A 20,559-nucleotide genomic window follows, 5' to 3' on the forward strand; every position below is an offset into this window, starting at 1 on the left:
TTGTCTTTCCTATTTTAGGCATGTCCTGAAATAATGAACCCACTGAGATTACTGTTCAAGAGAATTCAAGCTTCTATATATGTGTGATACACAATAGTACAGTGAACTTTGTACTGTAGACATTAAGATTTGAGAGTAAAAGCATTTATTAATATCTCAAATGCAGATGATCTTCCTCCCATTGACTGTTACTTACTGACACATGGTCAGCAATAATGGTGCCTTTGCTCTCTCTCTCTTTCTCTTTCTCTCTCTCTCTTCGTGGCTTGAGAGACAGGAAAAAGTGCATTATCTTATTCATGTTTAGATCCCTCTCAGGTCGCATTGTTGGAGGTGTCTGGTGGTTCTTCACGCTCATCATTATTTCATCCTACACTGCTAACCTCGCTGCTTTCTTGACTGTTGAGCGAATGGTCTCACCCATAGAAAGTGCAGAAGACCTTGCCAAACAAACTGAGATTGCTTATGGGACACTGGACTCAGGGTCAACCAAAGAATTCTTCAGAGTAAGTTGGCATATCAATTAGAGCACCTCTCCCTACCAATTACTCTTATAAGATGCTTGGAAGTGTGAAATAATGTTGCTTTGCAACTATATGTAGTATAGTTTGTAATTCCTGCAATACTTTAGCTGTATTTTTATCCCCACAAGACCATTTGTTGGAGTTTTCAGTTGTTTTAATTTGTGGAAAGCTTATTGATCCTGTCACATAGGCAAAAGAGGTGCCTGGGGGGATACTGAAGCCAGTGATAATTAAAGCAGCATTGTACTATTGATTCATCTCAAGCTACAGTACTGATGTGCAGCATTGAAAGCCTGTGATGGTAATATGGAGTCTTGCAGGTTTTGCTTCTGCTTATGGATTTGGCTGTGTGAGTTTTGCTTTAGGGTCTATGGGGGGTGGGCAGGAAATGCATTTTTTAATATGCTGACTTTCAGATGGATAATAAAGAGAAAATTTAACTCGAGGGGATGTGGTTGGACCATTAGGAAATAGCCTAAATAGCCATTCATTTGTCTGTGCTGTCTCTATTGATTACTTCATTTTCATTTGCTTTCCTGCGTTACTGTGTATAATACTCATCATTCGCCAGCTGGAAAACAGGGAGCCTGGGCATCACAAGGAGTACATGATAAGCAGTCCCTCCTGCTTTATTTCATGTGTCTAGCAGATGAAAGTTAAGGTCATCTGACTGAAGTGAGTTTAGTGTTTGAACACAGCCCTGAATAAATGCTGTGAGACAGTAATCCTTCCTTGAAAACTACACCGTTTAAGGTCTTTATTTATCTGAAATGTGGAGATTAAGGCATTGTTAGAAGTCAGGAAGATGGAGTGATAATTTCTTATTGCCTAATTGAAGGAGACTGTTCTGTGTTAGGTACTCCCACGCACCTTAACTGTTTTTAATTTGGCCAAACTGAACTCAGTGAACCATTAACAAAATTTTGTGTGGGATTTGTGAACTACAGACAATATCAATTCAAGGGCAGCTTCTGAGCGACCCCCAAAAGCTTTGTAGTGAAATAACCTTTTTATTGTGATAGGTATACCCATAGAAGAGCTTGCCAATCTGTTCTATTAGCTGTAAAAAGATGACTTACAAGATATACTTAACAAACATGTTTGACCTTCACATCATGGAACTGATCAAGGAGTTCAGTTTAACCTAGTTTTCTGGCTTTCTTCTGTAGACACTGGAAAAAGAAAAGCAGCCCTATACATTCTGTATGGGATGTGTATTATGGTGAAATAAATCACACATTAATGTATCTGCCTCGTGTGGACTCTAAAGGTATCCCACTCAAATGGTTAGAGTGCTTGGTACCTCATTTTTAATGAGTACAGTTCACTGACAGGTTTCTAACTACACCTGCCTTCTTCTATATCCAGGGTGTTGGTATACACAATGTGACTCTACAGATGCTCTCTGGGAGCTTTATTTTATATCCCAAGTGGTAGAAATTCAGCTCATGGTCCCTAGAAGCCCTAATTTCATACCACATGTCTACAAAAATGGTGGTGTTATATTAGATATAGGAGATTTTTTTCTGAGAATTGAAATATGTTCGTTCTGAGATGGCCAGATTTCCTATTTTCTTGAAAAGAGTATAGTCCCTCATACTCATTATTTATATTCACCTATGTTTAACCCATAGATTCTACTTTAGTTCTTTTTGTGCAAATTTATTTAATTCTGGACATTCCAGTTTCAGTCCATCATAAGTTGAGGTGGTAACCACAGTATATGAGTACAAATAATACTTTCAACTAGAGTGAAGCTGTGGTAATACTTAAAAACATGATGCTGATGACCAGGCAGATTTATGTAACTGGATTTATTAACTTGTTGCATTTTCAAGAGTATCCAGTGCTTGCAATTTGTTTTAGGTGATGATGCAAAAATTAATTCCCAAAGAAATAGTGAAGAACAAAGGAATGGAGTTGTCTTCTTAAGGGTTTCAGAACAGTTGCACAAACCATTGTTTTGAAGTAGTGAGGTCAGGTATTTTGATGCAGAAACAATATTGGTCACAAAAATGTCATGATTCTTTTAAATCATCCTGTAAACACAGAAACTTTTTTGTTTTGAATCAATACGCAAGATCCCTTCTTAAAGAGAAACCATGATAATGAAGTGACAATGTCTGTAAGGACAGCCTTTTCTCTTCAATCTTAAAAGGTTAAGGGAAGAAAAAAGAAAATCAATGCTCCTCTTTTAATTTTTTCCTTTCTTTTAAAATACAGAGGGAAACATTAAAAGTAACTGCAAATACTTAATATTATTGCATATGCAAAATTTGCAGCTTTATCAAGATTTGAACTGTGTTGATCATTTTTTTTTTAAATGGTGCAATTGAGGCCCTCTTATCAAATGATTTTTAATTTCTATCACCGTATAGCAATTCTTAATGATATTGTATGTGGTATTTCTAAAAATACTTCTCACAAAACAGGGGCAAAGATAAAATATCAACAGACAATATTTGCATAAACATTGTTCACACAATACATAAATTAAGACCTAGCCTGAAACAATAGCACAAGAAGACTTATGTGCCAAGTCTAAAATTTTGTGGTTTTGGAAGCAATCATCTTCATTTTTTGGTATTAGAATCATGTGTCAGTGGTGATTATCTGGCTGAAGATGAGCCTTCCGAATGTTTTCTCATCATTTGGTGATTTCTGATCAAAATGTCAGGAACTCTGAACACCTATTCAGTCTGCTTTGATCTAGACTGAAAACAGGAAAAGGAAAATTATTTTAAAGCCAACATAAAGAAAAAGACGACTTTGACACTGTTAGCTATTTACTCTTATTTTCTGGTTTAGATGCAATGAGAGTTGTATTTTTCAAGCAGCTTGCTCAAGAGGGAAAGTAGTCAGTTTTAGCAATCTTACTTAGCAAAGCCCAGAATGAAAATTGTACCAGCTTGGCTGACTGCAGGGGAAAGCTGCCATATTTCCTCATAAGATAATAAGAAATATTTGTTGGTTCACTCTTCAATTTTCACTCTGAGTTGACATGTAGAAATTGAATGTTAACAAATGAAATTTTGGGAAAGGAAAATGTTCTTACTTAGATAAGTTTCTTCCTTAGAAAAGATACTTTGTTACACTTTCCATATATTTTCTCTTTTGATAGGCAAAGGAAATTGAATCCCCAAAAAAAAAATTCAGATATTTCAATGCAGCCTTTTTCAAATTATTTAGGATATTGTTTCCTCTTACTAATCATGCCCTGGTTTATGTGCTGCATGACTTTAATTTTAAATGAAAGTGACTATTATATATTTACTTTATAAAGAATTCAATGTAAGGGATGTTAAGATGCAAGAAATGTTTGGAAGTGAAGGCAGACAAAGGCAAGAAAATATTCTTAAAATTATGACTGATTCATTACTACTCTCTTCCATTTTTTCTTTCTGTAAATTTAAATCAATGAAGTTACATCAGTGTAAAAAAAGAATGCATTGGTGGCTTAGTTTATGCTTTCCTTCCAGCCACTATTATGTAAATGAAAAGTAGCTGTGACTAAAGTGGAAAGAAATGGTGACAAAGCAGGATATCCTATGGACATGCACAGCTGTTGTTGATTTAAATTTTATTATATTTGACAGAAAGATAAAATTATGCATATAGACAAACTAAAAAAAGCAAGGAAAATTTATGATGTTCTGCTATATGGTATTCTTATTGAACATTTCTGGTTAAATGCCACTCCTTTTCAAGACAAACTTATGTTCTTCGCAAATTATTTTCTAAGCAACAGTGCAATCATTCAGTAATTGGTAAATAGAAGTGCTTCAGAGAAATTATTCTCACCTATACAAAGGCTCAGTTCCAGGCTTTTTAAAGCCATTGTCAACTCAAATAATATCTAGATTACAGGATTTGGAATTTGTTTAAATATTCTAGGGCCCTTTGTTTTGAGGCTTTATAATAATGGATATTTTTGGTGGAGTGCTCACGCAGTGTGGGAACAAGCTCATAGACCAAATCTTGCTTAGCTAGAAACTCCCGTTGACTCAAATAAAAGCTGATTTGAGCACTAGGTTAAAAAGTACTTCTTGCAGCATGCATAAGAGAAGACAAGTGCCATCTGTTATTATAAAAACACTGTGTAGTGTTTAGCTGACACACTGCTGGTTTGCATGTATATATTCCTATTGCTGGAGGAAGCAAAGGAGTTGTTGGGTGAATCTAATGAGCATGGGAAACTTCTCAGTTTTTTCTGACAGCATTTCCTTCATTTCTTTCCATGTAAATTTTTATTTGTTTTTATTTTTTATTAATAACTTTTTTTTTCCTGAGTATTCACCTGTAGTTACACCATGCATTCCCAGACAGGAAAATTTCCAACTAATGCACTCTAAACCACGAATTCTTGCTCATTCTTTGAGCAAGTGCATTTTTACTCAATTATGGTTGCATCAGAGTGTTTAAAATAAATCCGCTGATACTGCATTTCTAAAATCCTACCAAATTATTTAAGATAAATGCTTAGGGCATTCCACTACCTTTAATAGCATATTTGGTCCAATTTGCTGTTTCCATCTTTTATTGTGAACCATGTCTTCAAATATTGTGTAGCCTTTCTGAATGTAAATTGAATGAATTCTGAACTCTGAATTACAAAAGCCAAAATCCTACTTGAACTATTTCAGATTTGATGGTGAAAGAAATGCTTGAAGATTCAGCTCAGTATTTATGGGGATATTATTTTACTGTTTCTCTTTACCATACAGGCTTATTGTGGATATCTATTTCATATGTAATTCCGTAAAACACAGTTTACAATACTTTAACTGTGTGAACTGCCTTTATCTAACAGTAAATTCAGCTTTGCAGGTTTTTTGACTGCTAGAGGCTAGCTGAACTTAAAAATAATATCTCACATTGTAGTATTGATACTGTTATTTCTTGTTTCTTTTAAAATAATCATGGAATTAAAATAAAATCCTTGTCCAAGATTTCCCCAACCTTTGTTGTCTGAAAAATTAAGTATGATTGATTTTATTTGAGCAGTGCCGTTCTGAAATGTTACAACATTCTTTTGTTCTAACTTCTTTTTGATTTTCTCCAGAGATCAAAAATAGCAGTGTATGAAAAGATGTGGACCTACATGAAATCAGCTGAGCCATCAGTGTTCACTAGGACTACTGCCGAGGGAGTAGCTCGTGTCCGCAAATCCAAGGGCAAGTTTGCCTTCCTGCTGGAGTCCACCATGAATGAATACATTGAGCAACGAAAGCCGTGTGACACCATGAAAGTGGGAGGAAATCTGGATTCGAAAGGCTATGGCGTAGCCACACCGAAGGGTTCTCCATTAAGGTGGGTGGAATAGTATAACAATATAAAATGTGTTGTTATAGTATTCCACCTTCCCTGATGTCCCTGATATAGCTCTTTTTGTTTTGTGTGTGAACATGGTATGTTATTTTTCTTTTCTTCCATTTCATTTTTTTTTTTGATCAACAAAGGTAACCATTTCTAATTGCAATATGGATTTAGCAGCTCTAGTTGGCATATCTTTCAAGGCCATATAAAAACCAAACTGGTTGAACACTAGCTACTTGAAGTCAGCTTCGATAAAATTAACATCAGTTATTCTATTTCATCCGCTTTTTTCACCAAATTCAACCCTTTATAGCAATATTATGCCTACATTATCTGCATCAGTATCTGCATCAATAATATGCCTACATTTTATGTTTTGTTTATTGATCTGGGCTGCTAATTTCTGAGTAAGAAGCTGCTTGTAACATCTTTTTTTCAAATGTCCTCACTTGGAGGCAATTAGTCCTTCATTAAAGTAACTTCATTAAAGCACTTTTTGTTAAAGCACCTTCTTATTTAGAAAAACAAAGTTTGTGTTTCTAGCATTATGCATTTCAGTACTGCCTTCAAACTCACCAGTATTTTCTTTATCATGGTATCAGATGCATTCAGTCGAGTAGGAGAGGTTTTGATTTAGAGATAGAATATCATTTGCTTTTCATTCAAATCGTTGGGAGACACAAGTCAAGGTACTAGCTCTGTGTTAAAATTGGCAGTGTTTACCACTCTGATGTCTTTAAGGCAAACTAAACTTGCCTTTTTCCTCAAGTAGATTTGCCAATTTTCTTCAGATCAAAAGAATGCCTAGCAAATCAAGGGAGTGTGGCCTGTGGAGTCTGACAGTGCATGTGGGTGGGGGTAAGGGAATGGCCTGCTGAAGCAGTCAGCACCCGACTTCTCACATTTGTGCTCATGATAAGGGATTACAATGTGAAATAGATTCACAAAGGGGAGGAATTAGGTTTAAGGGAGGAGTTGCAAATACAGATGGAGCCCTAGTTCTGGAGGAAATAACTAAGGAGGTATCTGTCTACATCTGTGACTGTAGAGGAGACATCATCACCACTATGCAGATAACTAGACTCACTCATAACTCATCAGTTTGACTTGCACACAACACCGCAAACCTCAATAGCTGTAACTGTATTACAGGGTTGGTAATAGGAGTATCATCAGAATCATTTACATCCACAACAAAAGAAGATTTGTATGTGCAGGGGAAAATCAGGCCAGTTATTTCAGTGATTGAATATGAATTTTTGGTCCTTAACATTCAGTACACCTTAGATTAAAAAACTGCCGTCTTCACTGCTGAATGAAGTAGTAAGAGAACATAAGAAGGTGAGAGAGGGAAGACGACAACAGTAAAATATTAATTATATAGAAAAGCATGTCCAGAACTCATGGAGTTGTTGAAGGTAGAAGGCAGTGATAATAAGAGAGGATGACCTATTATCTGGGTATATTTTCAAAGCACTTGTGTTTTTTATTTTATAGTTCTGATAGATTGCTATCTCCTTCTCAGTGTTTCGGACAAGATAAGAGTAGTAGGCAGCACTGCAGTTTAGTGGAGCTACTTTCCCATAGTAAGGAAATGCCCATTGCTGACAGTCATGCTTTTCTGTGCCAAAGCTAGGGCAGACTTTTTTAGGAGTCACTGTGGCTGCTGTCATATATGTCTTAGCAGTGGGCTGTTTGCTTTAAGCATGCCTTATGGTGTTCTTTAGTCCCTATCCCTTTTTCTGCAGTGTTCAATACCAATGACAAGAGACAGCCTGTTATAATGAGCACTAGCAGCCAGCAGAAGTTGATTTATGTCAGATTTGGGCTTGTTTCAGGTTTGTTCAGTTGGCTAGATAAAAATATCTAGGAGTAATGGAGATGGGGCATAAAGCAGTTAGAAGTAAGAGGACCTAGTAGAACTGTTTAATAAGAACAGAGAGGAAGAGCACAACCATGATTTTAAGGATCCAGTGTGAAATTCTGGTTCCATCCCATCTAAAGACCAAGCTCCCAAATGTTTCAGTGAGGCCACAGTTCAGTCTAACTCAAAGTCAGCAACTATCATGAGAGTGATGTGATCAAAAGCATGTGATTTTTCTACATCCTGGCTTCAACTGTGGTTCAAAAAGGAAAATAGGGGAAATCCTATGAAAAATCGAAATCCTACCCAATTGAAAATTGGACCAAATCTTCTTTCAAGCTGTCTCGACTGGCTGTCCATGTCCATGCCCACGCCTTTCCTGAGCCTTTCTTTCACATGTGCTAAGCTGCTTGTTCTCCTGCTGCACCCCATTCCCTCTCCAGCCCCAGTGACAAACAAGCAGTGCTGCTTACCTACTAAAAACATTAAGCAACACACTTAATGTTCTGGATAAACATAGCGAACAAGCAGTACCTCACATCATACCGCCTCTTCCATGTACGTGTATAGAGACTAGCACTTGCTGAAGAGGGGAAAAGCTTCCTCCCCCTGTGCTTTTGAACAGAAAAGACCTGTAAATTTTAACTGCATGTTTCAGTATTTTCTGAAATGTTTAAATTTTAGAATATGGTGCTTTTGCTGTTTTGACTGCGTCGCACATGGTAGTGTTTCTGTCACTGATCATATGACTTATGTAACTGCTGTCTGTGCAGATAATTGCAAATATTGAACATGCAGTTTTAAATCCATGAAGGGCAGGCTAGCTAAGCTCATTACATAAATTAATCAAAAGACATAATTTGCTATGGGAGTTGTAAATTCTACATTTTATTTAATAATCATAATTTCCTGTTTGAGTTATATGTAGACCACAAATTGGTTGATGTAGTTCACAAATAATTGCAAGTAGCATATAAATGCTAAACATTCATAGTCTATTCTCGGTCTATTCAGGACTAGGGAAAAGTAACAGTTTTTCCAAATGAATTGTTCATATTGAATTATTCATTAAACTGTTTGAACACCTATTTCATTAGAAGTATTTTAGTCTTAGTCCGCCTCCTACTTACAATGATAATAAATCAGGAGTTTTTTCCCTGAAAATGTAGTAACAGCTGAATAAAACTCATGTGAGTTGAGAACCAGGCCATGTATTTTCACAGATCTAACTGACAGAAAGTGGGATGATTCTTTCTGTAGCATAGGATTAGCGATGGTTCCTACCATCACATCGCCGATTTCATGTTCATTACAAAACACATACCCATTACTTCGCTCATACAGATGAAATCCACCTGTCAGAGCGATCCAGGGACTGGTCTCTCTGTTGCTCATGACTGTACACATGAGCAGGGTTGTGGATTTTAATTTGAAACTCTTCCTTATTGGCTTCCATGCTACACTCCTGCAGTGTTCAACCAGTACCTATTGGCTAATTGAAATGATTTATTCTCAGTGCTGGTGCAGTATTAGGACTCATGCATATCACTGGATGGAGGAGAATGGGAAATGCCTGATGTGCGTTTCTTTTATGCCCACCGGGCAGGACCACCTCACACATCATGTGTGTCTCCTTCTTTCCTTCCTTTTCAGTGATATTCATTTCTATATCTTGTAAAAGACTGATGTGTTTGAGAAGGAATTTGTGATTGAGGGCAAAGGCTCTCAACACAAAAAAGACTGAGTTTCTTTCATGGCAGTACCCAACTGTTCTTACTGTTTCCTCCTCTTGAAACGGTAGGTATCCTTCCAAAGCTACTGTGTAGTATTCGGTGTGAATTAATGAGCTTTTTCTTCAAAGGTGGTGTTTTCAAAGGTGGTTAAGAGAGTGCTGCTTGTCTGCTTAGCAAGACCTGCCTTTTTAAATGTGTTGTTTATTAGAAGATGTTCTTGTGGCCAGACTTCTGGCCATTGTGGATCATCCCTGGGTCATCTGCCTTGACAGTTGCAGTAATCTGTGTTTCTAGAGAGCAACACCTGGAGATCTTGTACTACACAAATCCTGTGCCTTGCATGCCTCTGCTTTTCTGTTTTAGATATGTAGGCATCATAAACAAGTTTGAATAGTGAAGAACACGAAAGAGTTCTCCACTCTAAGAGGTAATGAGAAAGGAATTAAGGGCAATGTTGTCTTAAAGGTACACTAAAAACTTTTTCAACTTTTTGTACCTTGAAGCTGTTTGATGTAAAGGTGAATGACAGGTTGGGCTAAAAACTGAGGAGCTGTCTTTTATTCTGTTACTGTTTTTACATTTGGCTGCCCTGTCCTGCAGCCAACAGTATGCAGCATGGATGAGTGAAACCTGCACAGGTCATAAGTGTCTAGTGAGACACTTTGAGCCCAGACAGATGAGAGTGGCAGGATTAGATCTAGACAAATAGTAAAAAAACTGTTGTGAATAGATGCGTCAACGTATTTTAGAAATTGGTGATGTTTGTTCACCAACCTCATGAAATCCAGAACTCTATTAAATTCCTTCTATTGGAACTACCCTTAATGTTTTTATATATATGAATCTGGGGTTCTATATTCCATTCAAGTCTCTATTCCTTTTATGTAGTAAAGGAATAACTCCAGTTTGACTTTAGGAGGAATTTTTTATGTTTTGGAAAGGGAAGCAAAAAGGTCCACGTGGTCATATCGGCTGAGTTTTTGCAGTGTGACAACTGGTGACATGAGCTGACTCTACGCTGCCTGAGGTGCTTGTTCTTTATCCATTCTTTACTGTGTTTAACATAAGGTGAGCAATGTGGGCAGTGCATCAGTGAAGCAGGTGTTGCAGATATAACTTTCTGATCATATAACCTCTATAACCTAGCATCTCTATATCAGTGGCTTCATCTAGTCCTTTTTTTCCTGAGGTAAATCTCAGGAAAATTTTCATTCTTTCATTGCTTCATTTTAATGTGGTACTACAGCTGGCAATGTTACTTTTGCTTTTCACAGATATATCCAGTATAGTTCCTTAGAAATGTAGAGTCAAAAGAAAACTTATTTCAGTAATGTGTACTCATTCATACAAAATTTTGGCAGATCTTACCTAGGATGGGATATTCCTTTTTTTGTTTATTTGTTTGGAAGTTATATTCCCTATTCTTATTTTCTCTGACCTGAAACAAGCTTGGGAAAATAACAATAAATCTGATAGTATAGTTTCTTCCAATGGGACAGTGAAACTTTTTATCAAGTGTTGTCCTTGATGTTTTTGGAGACCAGAATATAAGGAGTTTATTGTGGAAGGAATTTCCAGATCATCATTCACTGCCAAATCTGTTTATTGTGAATTTAATATATTATTCTGAGATATACCCCAGTTCTCATTTTGCCCTGAATTTTTAGATCAGTGAGCTGGTAATTCACACCAAGCTCTGCAGGAAAACAGAATCATGACACAGTAGTCATCTATAAGGATAGATAAAAATGTTTCCCCCCAAACTTCTTGCATGCTCTGGTCTCTTATGCTTTTTATAAATCTGGATTTGTGTGTACAAAAGAATGGTTATGATATTCACAGATTGCCTCTAAGTAAAACAAAAACTAGGAAAAACTCTTTGAGCTGACCACCCAATTTTTTTAGAGTCAACATTTATTTACTACAGAGGACTTTTTCCACTGTTGTTTTTCAATGGTTTTGTACTGCAGAAATCCATGAATCTTCACAGAAATAGACTTTTCCCATGAGTGAAGCTTCCTTGTACAAGTTACCTTGTATCATAAAGGAAGAATTTACCTGGACCACCCTTTGGTGTACCCTGTGTTGTTCAGTTTTCAAAGGTCTTCATAGATTTTTTAATTTTTAACTAATATTGTTGATGTATCTATCCTAGTTTGTTGTGTTTCTGTGTATCTGGGCTGCATTCTTCGCTCAGTTGTGTGCTCCTGTTTCTAGAAAGGTACAGAAACGGGCAAAGGTAATGTATCCTTAGGTTTTCATGATGAGGTCTGTGCCCTATGTGCTTTTGAGCACTGTTCTGGCAATTCAGAGAAGAATGGGTATTTCCTCTGCTGGTTAGCTGTCCTCTGGTTGGCAACACTGGTGTCCAAAGACCTCCCCAGATCATTCTGAAGACAAGCAACCTTCACAGTGAGGAGAGATGCAGAGAAAGCAGGTTTGATTTTTTCATGTTTCACGTCTACCAGAATATCTGGTCTTGCCCTTAATCAGTGTGTTATCCACGGAGGCAATCATTTCAGCAAAGCACCTAGAAGCTACTTATTTATATATGATGTAGAGAAGATATAGAGATAACTGGTGAATAATTGAGGTTCGACAATTGAAATGAGTGATATAAAATTACTGAGTTTGACTTTTACTCTTTTGAAGCAAGGGCCACTGGAGGAGAAAAAAAATCCCTACATAGTTATGAGGTGGTCTGTTGATCTTTAAAAGAACAGGATTTGAGTCAGCTTACCAAGATTTTACAAGGTCATTTCTTTCTGTGATACAAAATTATTTGAAAACTAGAATGGGATCTGTAACATTTTATACATATGTAAACATTACCCTGTTTGACTGATGGTGTAGATCATACTGTATGATTTTGCATAATATTTTTCCCTTCACTGTAGGCATAACAAGGCTTGAATTACCACCTCATTACCATTCAATGTCAGAGCTTATAGCTGAGATTTTTCTCAAGCAGGTCAGATCTTTCAGAACTTGTTGTGTTTTCTATCAGCTAAAAATAACATTTACTAGCTAAAAAGGCAGAGACGGGGTTGCTGCTTACCAAGGAATATAAAAGTCAGGAGTCAAAAGAAGATCAGTGAAGAGAGAGCCTGATAATGAATGTTAGCAAGTTGTTCTTTCAGCTGAGGCTGGGAGGCATACTTAGTTTCAGTTACGTGGATTATTTCTATCTAAAAACAGAGTATCTATTTTAAAAATAAAGTAAAAATAAAGCCTTGAGAACAGAGATTAGAATCCAAACTTGCTCTTTTCCCCAGTAATATCTATTGGATTAATTTAATAATTTTCAATCAAGATAAGGGTCTTTCCCGTGGAAAAAAAATGCCTTAGAAAAAGAAGAAAATTTGCTGATGGCTAATGAGATCCATTGCAAGATGTGCAAGCAAATGTATTCAGGCAAAATCTTCTACTTGAAAGAGTTTCACCCTTCCTTGAAATTTTTACATATAGAGGAGGTAAATTGCAGGATTTAAGTCACCTAGTTTCAGTGAAGAGCACTGCTGTTGAGATAATTTCTGATATTTGTATCTTTGGAAGAAAACAACCCATTAGTGTCCATGATGCTGCACTGGATGAATTTTCTGTGGCCTGAGGGGAAAAAAAATTACTATGTCTTTTAAGTACTTCAAAGAGCCATCTCTGACCTGCCTTGCCTCACAGAGCCTGTAGCAGGAAGTTTTCACCCTCAGACTTCAGGGATGATTCATAATTGAACAAAGCTCTCTGTGCATTGGAGAAAGCAGAAGTCACAGGAATTTGTTCTGCTGCTTATTCTGTTTTCCTACACTACAAATGACACTAGAAGCAACTGATGGAAGGCAAAGCTCTTCCAAGAAGATCAGCTCCCATTTTGGTCACACAGTCACATTCTGGTGCCTTTCTGGTAGTATCATCCTGCTCCTTATTCCAGGGAAGGTCCTGGGATTTTAGAACAGTTTTGAAATGAGGTGCTTCTGAGCAGGAGAAAACAGCATTAAACTATTGCATAGAACAACAGTTTTTTATCTAAATATTTCAATGGCAATGGGTATTTTTAAATTAGCAGTATAATCAGTATAAAAGGTGAAATTACCATTCTGTTTTTTCAGCTTTACTATGGGCCACTCTGTGGAAGTCAGCACCAGGACAAGTTGAATAACAGGCTTGTTTTCTATAATCAGAAAGAAATGAAGGCATAAAAAAAAATTACAGTTCTTTTCTTGTTTTTCTGTTTCAGAAATATTTGAATGCAAACAGGATAGGAGCTTCACAATATCAAAACTATCCAAATGAAATTTGTCAGGCTGTTTCTCTGAAAAGTAAAAAGAGTCATATGTTTAAGTATAACCAATGAACTTCCCTCAAACTATCAGCGAAAGCCAGAATGTCTCAAAAGTACTGATACCATTGTTGTGCATATGTCTTACTGATTTTCTGGACATTTGCCAACATTTGATAAGCATTAATCCCCAGCATATACCAGTGGGATACAAAAAGGTTATGGTTGTTTCCAATCTATAGAATCTCTGAGAAACAAACGCCGCTTCTTGGCACTTCACGAATAATTTTCTCCTGCCCTTTTCCCTGCCATTTCCCCAATCCCTTGTAAAGCATCTCAGCAGAGGGCAAGATGCAGCCCTTTATATTATAACAATGGAGCTTGTTATTATTTCTCTGTTTTCTTTTCATTACAACTCTCTGGCTGTTTACGTGTCAATTCCCAGGAAACTGCCCTTTGAAGTTGATGGTACAGTTCCTGACAAGTAAAAGGCCTATCCCACTAAGATAATAATTGTTCAGGTAAATTGTAGGTAGACTAAAGCAAGGGAGCAGGCCACTGAAAGGCATCTCAGCAACTCATAACAATACCTCCTGTGGAAAGGACATTTGGGGAACAAATAGCACCTGAAAAACAGTTTGTAGTAAATCTGCGTGGTAGCTGCAAACTGCCCACTTCCAACTGACAGTAAGTACTAGATGGACTCCAAGAGACATAAAATGGCCATTTAGTCTTTAGGCAGCCTTGATTCTTGTGAGAAATCCAGAAGTAGGGAGAAAAGTTTTTGTTTTCTTTCTCACACTTACTTTGAGCTAAGAACAGTATCTCAGACTGGCACACTGTGTGACAGAATAGGCATTATGGACTGAACATCCCAGAATGAAAGATGAAAAGACGTTGACAGCATAAAACAAGATTCGGAAGTTTTAATATATAATTTAAGCTTCTGTGTGTCTTGGCAAAACAACTGTAAAATGCAGCTGTTTCCCATCATCAAAATGTTCTCAAGGTGCTCAGGTGCCAGATAAAAATGACCATATGTGCATCTCACTGAACAGTACAAGTTTAAAGTATTGTTTGATAAAGTGATGACTTGTGGTCGATCAGTAATTATTCTTCTTAACTGGTCTACTTTGTGTGTGGTAGGAGGTAGAGTCAAAACTAATGCTCTTATTCTCAGCTATCCTTAGCTCAAATCTCTGTATTTTTATAATTCAATGTTTTACTCCATTTTCTGCCTGCCTTCCTGTGCTTCTCATTCCAACTAAGTCGCTGAGTGAAAACTTAAACATGAAAAAGGATTTAGCTCCTATTTAACTATATCTTTTACCAACTCACATGATGCTGAACAATGCTGTGTGCTCTTTTGTTGAGTAAGACTCTCTTTTAACAGTTTTTGGCAGGATTGGCAGTTTTCTGTCAAGATTTGGCTACGATTTTCCCTGCAGTTTTTTATAGCCAAAAGTCAACTTTATAAAAGTTATCCAAGCTGACCTGATACAGAGACCTATTTTATTGTTATACTTCAGTTATTTCTTTCTGCTCTAAAAGAACACATAAAAATAATAATCTGCCTCCAGCACTCAAAGACAATAGAGCTTTTTTATTATTTTTTCCCCCACACATGGGCAAAAATAATATGTGCACAGGAAGATCCAGATCCCTTGCATCTTCCATTACTAGCAGCAGGGCTGAATGAGGCCTGCAGGTGAGAGCAGACCTAACATCTGGCAGCCCATCTGTTACCTCCAGAATAGGTTTTCTCTGTATATAATTACACATCAGGCTCTTTCCAGTCTGTTGCTTATATGGTTCCATTTAGTGCAGCCCAAATTTGTAGCTGTGTCTTTAGAGAGGCTTTTACATTATTAGATGTTTGGCTTCCTTGGTATGGATGCAGGCATCTGATTTTGAACACAGCAGCATTTTATGCTGTGTTATTTGCGTGATTCAGATCTATTTGGGATCTTCTTGACCCTACAGAAAAATTCATGGGATCTAATTGTTTCCTACAGAATATCTCAACGTTTTCTAGATAACCCAAATCATCTATATTTCATGTGCCTAAATGCAAACATTATAGGCAATTTTTGAGATTTTTACATTTTCAACCAAAATTTTGAATTTTAAGGTTTTCACAAAAGCCTCTTTCTGCTTGCAACAGAAAACATAAAGAGCCAGGTTTTAGTATAATACTCATTTCTTTATTGGTTTAAATAAAAAGATAATGTCCTGTGTGCAAAGCTGGGGGACCAACCCACATTCCAATGCTCTGTACTTACTAAGATCCATCTCCTCATGTTTTAGTCAGTATATGATGCTATTTTAATTATATTCTATACCTGCTAATGATATTTTTTCCTTTAAAACCACATGAACACTTGACAATTAGTTGTGATTTTGCAGAGTTTAAATAATGCGAATTCAGGCTATGAAAGTGTAGTTGAAAGTGAACAGAAAGGCATCACAGTTTCTTGAGGATTTAGGAATTTTTCCTAATCCAGTTAAATAAGCAAGCTGCTATTTTTGGCATCTCTTTTAGATAGTGGGTAATTATCCAAGTCAGTTTTCAATTAGAGTACTTTTAGTTCATTCAATTTATAGGCCACAAGATATTGTGACATCAGATAAAGTAATTGCACACATTCCGACTACATCTAGAGCACTGCATCCTTTTTTTTTTTTTTTGGCCTCCTCATTTAAGAAAAACATCAATAAATTGAACCAATTTCATGGAAGATGATCAAGATGGAGCTGGATATGGAGCTGGAGCTGCTCTGGTGAGAAGAGGCTGGGGGATCTGGGCTTGTTCAGCCTGGAGAGATGGTTTTGGTGTCCTGACAACAACCCACAGTTTCTATGGGGGAGGTTTTCACACAGATGGAGCCATACTCTTCACAGCAGTGTAGGGAAGGAAGGTAAGTGACAATGGACATAAACTGAAGTGGGAGAAGTTCACACTGGATGTAAGGAGGAACTGTTTCCCCTGGTTGCCTGGGGACAGTCTGACAGTGACACTATCTGCCCAGACAGATTGTGTAGGCTTCATTCTTGGAAGTTGACAAACCATGACCAGTTGAAGCCCTGAGCAGCTTGATCTGAGCTCAAGACTGACCCTTGTGTGAGCAGGATGTTGGACCAGACACCTCCTGAGGTGCTTTCCAGACCTCACTGTGCTATGATGCTTTTTTGACAATTACAGATATGAAAAGGATATCTTCAGCCATCACATTCAATCTTCTGGAGCTACAGGACTATTTGGAAAGTTGTAGTATCTTATGAAGAGTGATGTTCATGTTTTCTGCATGGTAGAAGGTCATCTCCCCAACTAGTACAAAAGCTGCTTCTGACTTGGCTTTCCTAGCTTTAGTTGTGTTTTCTGTGAACTAAAAGTCAAGCAGATTGTTCTCATCTGAATAAAGTTCTCATGCTGGAAAAGCAAAAGAGAGTGAAGTATCTGAACTCAAACCATGACATGAAGTGATATTGCTTCATATCTCTTCTTTGCCAGGGCAAAGGAGCACCCAACTTCCTAAGCAGCTTTATACAGCTTCTGAGCATGGACCTTTGTGGAACTCCTGAGTGGGGTCAAAATATGGAAGAATTTGTTTGTAATGGGAGTTAAGGCACTCAGGTTGCCTGTCTCGCACTTTTGGCAGGAAAAATTAGAATTATCTTGTGGTTAAAGACTGAGTTGAGGAAATATGCACAGAAATGTAAGCTTAGCTCATCTCTAGGAAGTGCTTGTGACTGGAAGACCAGAAGGATAAATTCTTTATGAACAGTTATCTGAAAAGACCTCAAGATTTCTGAGAAACAATGAAGTATGGTTGGCTGAAGCCATGTCACACTTGTGACCCTGCCCAGGTTTCCTGGGAGTCTTGGAGGAGATCAGTTCACCTTCTCACTTCAAGGTTCACCTTTGCAAATCGAAGGTAGTGACCATTGCCTGTCAGCTTCAGAGGAATAGTGAATATTAATAGCATAGTGGATTTGTGCTGTGAATATCTGAAGTCCATTTCTATTTCAGATGTTTGTATGAATTTTTCAAATCCATGGAGGTGTATACCTCAGGACAAACACCATGGTAGATTTCTCAGTGTCTTTGGTCAAAGAAACTGTTTTGGAGAGAAAGCGATACAGAAATTGTAACTTCGACTAATGGCTTCTTAAACAGTCTGTGGTCTATGACCACATGTTGTTTTGTGTTCCCTTTAGAAAGCAGTGGCAGAAATCTCCATCACCAGTGGACCCTACTCCATCTGGTCTTTTTTATTAAAAGTGGCATGTGGGCATGTGTCCAGGATAACAGCAATTACGTTATTTGGATCTCCATATCCACTGTGGAGATTTATTAGTACTTTCACTGCCTTGTTTTCTTTGTAGCCTGGCTTCTTGTATTTGAAACATGAGTATTACTGTATTGCCATGGCTGTGCTTGGTCTGACTGGTCTGAGAGCTGCTATATTTGCATTTCACAGAACGGTTTGGGTTGAAAGGAATACTAAAGATTATCTAGTTCCAACTGCCCTGCCATAGGCAGGGACATCTTTTACTAGACCAGGTGGTCTATGGATGAGAATGAGTAGCGCATAGTAAAGTTCTGGTGGAACCATTGTATCAGACTGTGGCCTTTACTTCCCCACCGTGAGCTGCAGCGTAGGGACACAGAGCTGTAATGAAGGGAACATGCTTCCATGTTGTGGGAAGGTGGAGAGTTTGCTGCTGTGTACATGGCTGTACCAATGGTGGCAACATGGTACAGCAACATGGTACAGCAACATGGTACAGCAACATGGTACAGCAACAATGGCTGGTTGCCAGAGGGATTAGATTGCCCTTGTGATCATTTCACCTGATCTTGGGCTGATGTTCAGCTGGCTTCGGGGCATTTTAATTATCAGAACACTGACTATTGGACTGACCATCTCATCTGGTTGCTGGCACTGTTTATGTTTGTCTAAGCATATCAGATATTCCTCATTAACTTCTGCAATAATACTCAGACAGAAAGTCCTAGGAACTTTTCCAGCTAATCCCCTTTTTGGCTGCTGACCAAATAAGGCTTTATATGGCACAACTGTAATTGCTTCATTTGTATGGTATTGATCTGCCATTAGGCAAAACACGAGCCAGCATTTCACTAAGCCACAAGTTATGCAGTGCTCTTTATTATTGCATTGCAGTTGCAGCTACAGTTCCCACCTGGGAAATGGCTCCCCTGTTTTTTTCTTTCCATCTCTGGTTCTAATTAAAGTAATGAACTTCAAAATGCTTGCATCATAATTAGACCAAAGCTTAAGAACCCATCTCTTAACTAGCTGGAATCTTTCCATTTATTACCTTCCTTATAGTTCTTCTTTATGAAAAACATCTGTATGGAGTCAAAAAGAAGCATGTATATAATGTTACAGAAGTCTCTCATACCTCTTCTCAGTCTAAGTTCAGATCTCATAATAGTATGTCAGCTGTGGAGATCTTGTGAATTAGTAGTTTGTTTCTGGCAACCATAAAAATCAAGCATTCATCCTGATTTCTGGTTGCCAACAGCTTTTGACATAGTGGCCATGTTTCGTTAATAACTTTGTGGACATCGATGTCAGTGGATGAATAACCTCAGAAGCAAACAACAGTGTTTCCCTACAGTTTTCTCATGTGGAGTTCCTTTCCTTACTAGGAAAAAATTAATGCATGAGCAGACTGCTTGTATTACAGGCATTTCAGCACTGTACAGAACGCTGATGGTATTTTGCTTTGCAGTCATTCCATGCTTCGTTCTCACTAAGGTGAGACTAGGATTTGGTGGCTGAAAAGTCTAACCAGACAGGCAAAAGGTTGGTACTCATTAGAAACAGAACCTAAGATAGTGGATTTGTCTCTAAAATAAAAGCATAGACATTAATAGAACTGTAGAATCATAGAATAGCTTGGGGGAAAGGGACCTTTAAGAATCAGCTAGTCCAACTCTCCTGCAATGTGCAGGGACTGAGCAGGTTGCTCAGAGCTCAGTCCAGCCTGACCTGGAATGTTCCCAGGGATGAGGCACTTCTCTGGACAACCTGTTCAATGTTCCACCATCCTCATTATAAGAAATTTATTCCTTATGCCTAGTCTAAGTCTACCTTCTCCTAGTCTAAATCTGCCCTCCTTTAATCAAAAGCCACTACTCCTTGTCTGGTTGCAACAGGCCATACTAAAAACCTTTGTCACCATGTTTCTTATTAGCCTCCTTTAAGTATTGAAAGGCCTCAGTAAGGTCTCCCTGGAACCTAGTCTTCTCCAAACTGAACAACTCCATCCAACTCTCTCAGCCAGTCCTCATGGGAGAGCAGCTCCATCCCTCTGAACAGTTTTTTGGCCCCCTTCTGGACCCACTCCAGCAGGTCTCTCTGGTGCTGAAGACCCCACAACTGGATGCAGTACTAACGGGAGCAGAGTAGAGGGGCAGAATCACCTTCTTTGACCTGCTGGCCATGTGTTTTTTTTATGAATTCAACTGAATTTGGCTATTCCATGAATTCCTGGGAAAAGCAATGGTATTAATTTTGTTTTCCAAATGCAGCTGCTGGGAAGATGGCAGAAGTTTGTTTTTTCTCTCACCGTACTTGCCATAGATACCTATGTCTCATTCACTCTGAAAGTGGATAAATGCAATTTCTCCTTCTCTGAGGACATTTCAGAAATATTAGCTAGGATAGAGGACTTCCATCACCTTTTATGGAGCATCATAAGCTGACAGTTGAGGTAGTTTATGTAAAGGCTTTCAGAGATGCTCAGTTGAGTGCCTTTACTTGTAGAAGTCACCCCATTGTGACTCCTGATGTTTTTCTGCCGTTTCTGAATCTT

General features: G+C 37.9%; 1 protein-coding gene across 7 annotated transcripts in view; it reads left to right on the forward strand.

Annotated features, from left to right (window-relative positions):
• The window catches only part of GRIA4 (glutamate ionotropic receptor AMPA type subunit 4), a 218,112-nt gene that overhangs the window by 169,612 nt on the left and 27,941 nt on the right, over positions 1-20,559 (forward strand). For all 7 annotated transcript variants that reach the window (XR_001920491.3, XM_008922755.4, XM_008922754.4 and 4 more), the window contains exons 12-13: positions 308-506; positions 5,587-5,834. Coding sequence is in view for 6 of the 7 variants with exons in the window: in XM_008922755.4 (XP_008921003.1) it covers positions 308-506; positions 5,587-5,834 (447 nt within the window). In the remaining variant the exon portion in view is untranslated. The remainder of the gene's footprint in view (positions 1-307; positions 507-5,586; positions 5,835-20,559) is intronic.

The sequence above is a fragment of the Manacus vitellinus genome, unplaced genomic scaffold (assembly GCF_001715985.3).
Source record: "Manacus vitellinus isolate BGI_N305 unplaced genomic scaffold, ASM171598v3 scaffold_2_pilon, whole genome shotgun sequence".
Taxonomy (NCBI): domain Eukaryota; kingdom Metazoa; phylum Chordata; class Aves; order Passeriformes; family Pipridae; genus Manacus; species Manacus vitellinus.